Source organism: Electrophorus electricus, chromosome 24 (genome assembly GCF_013358815.1).
Source record: "Electrophorus electricus isolate fEleEle1 chromosome 24, fEleEle1.pri, whole genome shotgun sequence".
NCBI lineage: Eukaryota > Metazoa > Chordata > Actinopteri > Gymnotiformes > Gymnotidae > Electrophorus > Electrophorus electricus.
Genome location: NC_049558.1, coordinates 5,593,768 through 5,599,279, shown reverse-complemented (window position 1 = coordinate 5,599,279; position 5,512 = coordinate 5,593,768). Strand labels below are relative to the sequence as shown.

At 42.1% G+C, this 5,512-nt stretch overlaps 1 protein-coding gene across 3 annotated transcripts; it reads right to left on the bottom strand.

Moving 5' to 3' along the window:
- Nucleotides 1-2,426: 2,426 nt before the first annotated feature.
- Nucleotides 2,427-5,304, bottom strand: zgc:103759 (U8 snoRNA-decapping enzyme). Of its 3 annotated transcripts, none has more exons than XM_027026960.2 (4): nucleotides 5,035-5,304; nucleotides 4,501-4,541; nucleotides 4,170-4,395; nucleotides 2,427-4,096 (listed from the first exon to the last, which is right to left on the bottom strand). In XM_027026960.2, the coding sequence occupies exons 1-4, from the start codon at nucleotides 5,164-5,166 to the stop codon at nucleotides 3,893-3,895; spliced, it is 603 nt and encodes a 200-aa protein (XP_026882761.2). In that variant the 5' UTR covers nucleotides 5,167-5,304; the 3' UTR covers nucleotides 2,427-3,892. The 3 variants fall into 3 exon arrangements, with proteins under 3 accessions (XP_026882761.2, XP_026882763.2, XP_026882762.2); XM_027026962.2 differs by lacking the exon at nucleotides 5,035-5,304 and adding an exon at nucleotides 4,626-5,020; XM_027026961.2 differs by lacking the exon at nucleotides 5,035-5,304 and adding an exon at nucleotides 4,716-5,020.
- Between the last annotated feature and the right edge of the window lie 208 nt (nucleotides 5,305-5,512).

Genomic DNA, 5,512 nt, shown 5'->3' with positions numbered 1-5,512 from the left:
GATGGAAGGAGCAGCAACTGCTCTGCTGAAGTCTTAGGGGTGAGCGGCAGCAGAGAGAAGTAGCACACCCTCTCAACCCTGCTTTCCTGTGCTTGTTTCCTTCCTCTGTTCGGCTACCTCAGCCTTGTGCTCTGCCTCAGTTTGCCTCTGAGACTCAGGATGTGGTGACAAGACTGCAAACGTAGAGAAAATTTGAACTCCAGAGCTTATCCTTCAATCAGAACCGCACCTGTGAAAATGCACACATATTAGTTGATATCTTCCATTTTTATATATATATATATATATATATATATATATATATATATATATATATATATATATAGATATATATATATATATATATATAGATCCACAGCTGCATATGCACATGTCCTGGTAACAAGTTGCCTGCCAAGTTGTGAATGATCTCGAGAGACTCCACACTTCCAGCTATAGTGGACAAGCTCTCGCACACATGGAGTCACTGCAGAATTGCACGTTGCTGCACACACTCTGGCTCTCTGCTGAAGAACGGCTGGGCTCTGTGTAGCGTTACCACACCCATGTGCACTTGGAGTACATCGATGGGAGGGGGCATGGTTAGCAGAACCTGTCCCACAGTGGGGGCCTTATGTAACCGGAAACACAGAGCTGACACCAGCAGTACTAACCCAGCGTTATACTCAGTCTGTCATTGGGGGCCTCACCTGCCCCTCTTGCCCATGTATTGCTCATGTATGCTGGCCTTCTCTCTCCCCCAGGGCCAGTTCTGCCTCCACTTGGCCGGTCAGTCCTCCAAGCTTTGACCAACCTCATCATTATAGCCTTGCAGATGCACAGACCGACAGAGAGCAGCACTGTATAAGTGGAGAGAAAGTGGTGGAGTTCCCACTCCATAAATGGAGTCATGCTAGACAAGCACTGAGCAAAAAACTAGTAGTCTGCACTTTCATTCTTCACCGCTCCAACAGGTAACTCATGGAACAACCTAATTTTAAATTGGTGATTTGTCATTATGAAAATTAAACACAGCAGGTTCCTAGTACACAGAAAATGCTCAGTCTGAAATGAAGAGTTTGAACTGAATTAGATCAGTTGCATCCTGCTCTTCTGTTTGTTCCAAAATGTCCGTATCTCTTAGGCAATGGTGACCATAGCAACAGAACTGTTATATTTCCTTAGGTTTGGAGAGAAGCAGTGCTACGAAATATCAGAATGTGGCTCCAGTCTGACTAGTTATATGCCAAAACACATGCAAGAACGTGCTAAAAATAGGGCCTCCAGAATTGGACAAAAACTAATTTATATGTATGAGTTTGGGGGAAGGTTTGAGATTGGTCAGAACATCCTTAATTCCATCACTGGGAGTGTCAGAGATTTTTCAAAGCCACCTGACTTGGAGGACAGAACGGAAATTTGTCATCTGCGAGAGAACTCATTTCATTTGCTGAGTACCATTTTGAACTACATCTTCTTTACTCAGATGCAGCCAGCAACCTTCTGAACAGAACACAATGTATTGTATGTTCTTATGGTATTACTGCAAAAGCTGTAAAGTGTAGCACCCGCATTTAGCACCCACAGCTTTAAAAAGAAGTAAATTCATGCAGTCCCGGTACACTTTAACATCTAGATTTGCATTCTTACATGAGTCACGGATTTTTAGAAACGGAAAAAAGGTTCAAGCCCCAGCAGTTGTTAAGTACTGCCACAGTGCTCTAACTAGGATGACCAGACTTGCGTGTGAACTTTCAACGAGACAAGGGTTTCCATGGTTACACTGGAGCGAGTATTGTTCTCCTCAGAACATGACAATGTGTTTAGCAGTGCCATGTGGTCCACAGTACAAAAAGATGGAATCCAGATATCCATATTTCTGGTATGCCTGTGAGGCAGGGCCAACCTCCACTACCACAGAAACTGTAACCAAGCTCAAAGGACCCATTAAAGGGCAAGTTCACCCAAAATTATGTGTCTTGGATGTGTTCTAGATGTGTCAATGTATTTTGTTTTTTATCAATTAGCAGTTTGAAGATTTTGTTTTTGTAACCCCTAATGACTGACATTAATTGTAAAAGTTAGTGAAACTGTTAATATCCTCAAAAAATATATTTCAAGAAAATAGTAAAATAACAAAAAAAAAATGTTTTTGGCACCATGATCCAAAACTTCCCATTGGAATTCAGTCCATTCACTTCTTCATGGTTCATAGTCTTGACTTGCTGTAGGCGCAACAAACCACTCTGGTCTTTGATTGGAAAATCACACACTTGCATGCAGCATTGGTCTTAGTTACTACTACTAGTCAGCTCATTATGCAATCACCCACATTGTCAACTCGTTGTAGGTTGTGGAAAAGTTTCATCAAGAGCAAAAATAAGATTTACTTTATATTAAGAAAGAGCTTTGTGTCAATTATTGCTACAAGCAAAAAAGACACAATGTTCAATGCATATTCATACTCTTGTGCAAACATACTTCCATGAATGACATTTGCTTAACTGACATGTTTGGGAAACAGTCCCGATACAGTACATAAGTCATTCACTGTCGACAAAGGCAGACAAAAAACAACTAAAGCATTATGAAACGCACCTTCTGAAAAAGAGTCTGGACAGATTTGACAAAGATGCGTATACGTAATGTGTATTTGTTGGGGGAGGGTGGTTTTTTGTATTAAGGTCCAAAATGTATGTAAAATTAATGGGGAAAAAATTGTCTGAAAAGTCTAGCGTCCAAAAATCTTAGAAGGGGTCACACGCACACCATTGGGACAAGGCCAGGACCTCTAGAAAACCAGACTGGACATCAATTGCTGGACATCAATCCATTTTTTTTTTTTTTCATTTTTCATTTTTATTATTATTTATTTATCTCTTGAAATTGTTCCTATTGTGGTGACCGGTGTCGGCCAGAGGAGAACGGGTCCCTTTGAATCTTGGTTCCTCTCCAGGTTTCTTCCTCATGCTCTAGCGAGCTTTACCTTGCCTCCGTCACCCTTGGCTTGCTCACTGTGGGCTTGGACATTTGTAAAGATGCTTTTTGTGACAACATCTGTTGTAAAAAGCACTATATACATACATTTGATTTGATTTTGACATGTGAAATAAAGTAAGCTCTCCTTTAAAATACTTAAAATTTACTGCTTTTAAAAGCTATTTATAAAATTTACTTTTAACTCATTAACCCATGGCTATCAATTTTAAATTAGATGTCTCAGCTTTACATTGTAGAAACAATAAATGCCCACTCAGAACGATTATATATAGAGTACACCACCCTTTTACTGAGCAGTTTTCATAAGTATTAGTGTAATGCAGCTGATGCATTATGTAATAGTCAGTTATTCTAAGAGATGAAGGAACACAACAGCACGATCAGGTGGCCATTCTGAAAACTGCAACCTATAAATGACTGACTAAGCGAAGTTCGAATACCAAAATGTAATATGCAACCAAAAAAAGATAAATAAATAAATAAATGCTTGTTACATTTACTTGCATCTAAACATATTACATATGAATATATAGGAGCAGGCCATAAAGCTTAGTCCATTCAAATGAAACAATTCTCAAAAAAAAAAAAAAAAAAAAAAAAAGGATTTCCTCACAGGTCACTTAATTTCATGAAACATTCACCAGAGCTGAATACCCACACACGTGAACTCCACAGAAGGAAATGTCCTACGTTTGCACGTGTCCAAGTAAACAAGCCCTAATACCCCTGAAACACATCAATAAATGTCTGCCAGAGTAGATTCTGCCCATTCAGAGTGCAACTGAGGTAATGGGGGGGGGGGGGGGTAATCAACACAGGCCCAGAGGAGAGCACCCCAGTGTAACTGTGGAAGAGGTCTGAAAGAAGGGTGATGCCCCCTGCTCATGAAGCCTCAGGGAGAGTAGAGCCTGCATCAGTGAGGCTCACCCTGGTCGGCACGTCTCACGTCCGCCTGCCTTACTGCTTCCTCCAGGGCCCGGAGAGGCACCAGACCCAGACGCTGCAGGGCCTCCAGCAGCTGAGCACGCGAGTTACTGATGAAGGAGTGGGACAGGAACCAGGGAAGGCCACCGCCATTCCTCAAGGTGTAAAGGGGCACGCGCACCATGCCCAACACCTAGACAAAACACAGATCTGTTTCGGTCCTTTTATACGCAGACGGAGCTTGGTGTGTGTGCGTATGGGTTTACCTCCAAGCCATGGTCTGCAGCGGTAGCTACTGCAGCTCTCTCTATGTCGATCAGCTCAGCCTCCTCTATCTTCTTGGTGTAGAAGTGCGTGATGAGGCAGGGAGGGGCTGGGGCGAGGTGAGAGGACACGTAGTCGTCCGCCGTCACTGCCACAGGCACTCCCACCTCCTCCTGGAGCTCACGAGTCAGGCCTGCCTCCAGACTTTCCTCAGAGGGCTTCACCAACCTGCACCACGCACCAGCAGAACCACCAGGCACACACAGTGCACATCAGCAGGCTATTTCAGAAAGTCATGGTTAAACTGGATCACCGAGTGGGAATAAAACTCACCCGCCAGGGAAGCCAAGTAAGCCATCAAAACGCATCTGCATCTAAAAATAAATGACAAAATTAGGGATCTTTGTTTTACTCTATTTTCACAGTTGAAGTGGAGCGTTCAGTTAGATAGTGCGGACCTGCTGACACACCGTATGCATAGTAACACACAAGCATTTTCGAGGGCGATAATACGAAGACCTGCTATAAATCTGGGCAGTCACGTGTACCTGGAACGTCTGCAGTGTCACTGCTGGCACGGGCATTTCCCAGCACTCTCCTGCACATTTGAGTGTAGTCCCTGCTCCCAGCATGCCTTACTGAACTCTGAACTCACGAGTTAATTAACAAGTCTTTCATTTAAAGTGTTTTTAAAAAATGCGCCTAAAATTGCAGTGTTCATTTATAATTACGTTAAAATGGTTGTGTTAGAAGGACTATTCTGAGACTCCACAACCACGATTAGAAAACAACGTTGTTGGAATGTTATGAATGCTTTTTGCGCTACTTGTAAGAGAAACTAACGAGAGGTGGTGGAGACGTCCTTACCAGCACTATATGTTTAATCGGAATTTTCCCAAAGAGTTTAGCGCCTGTGTCAGCATAGAGCAGAAGGTGACATGCATGCTTGTGGTCCTCGCGCGACAGCGCAGCTTCTCTGGTGATTTCCTGACCTTCCATTAGCAGCTCAGATGGCGTTTAAATCGCGAACTGCTGCAAGGGGGAAAAACTTAGAAACGTTTGAATCATCTAGCGAACAACTGTGCGAAAGCCACCACAGTGACGCATCGTGTGAACGGTATTTCAAAATAAGGGTCAAGGCAACTTTTAGAAATGAAACATTTTATTAGCACATTTATTAGTTCATTCTTTCATTCATTCGTTTTTCTTTCTTTCTTGTCTGTCTACTATGCTGCCAGTTTGCTATTATTTAAATTTAATTCTTTAGTTTAATTTAATAATTTATTTAAATGTATTATTTAAATTAGAATTATTTTGCTCAAAATAAAATGCCATTAAGTATGAG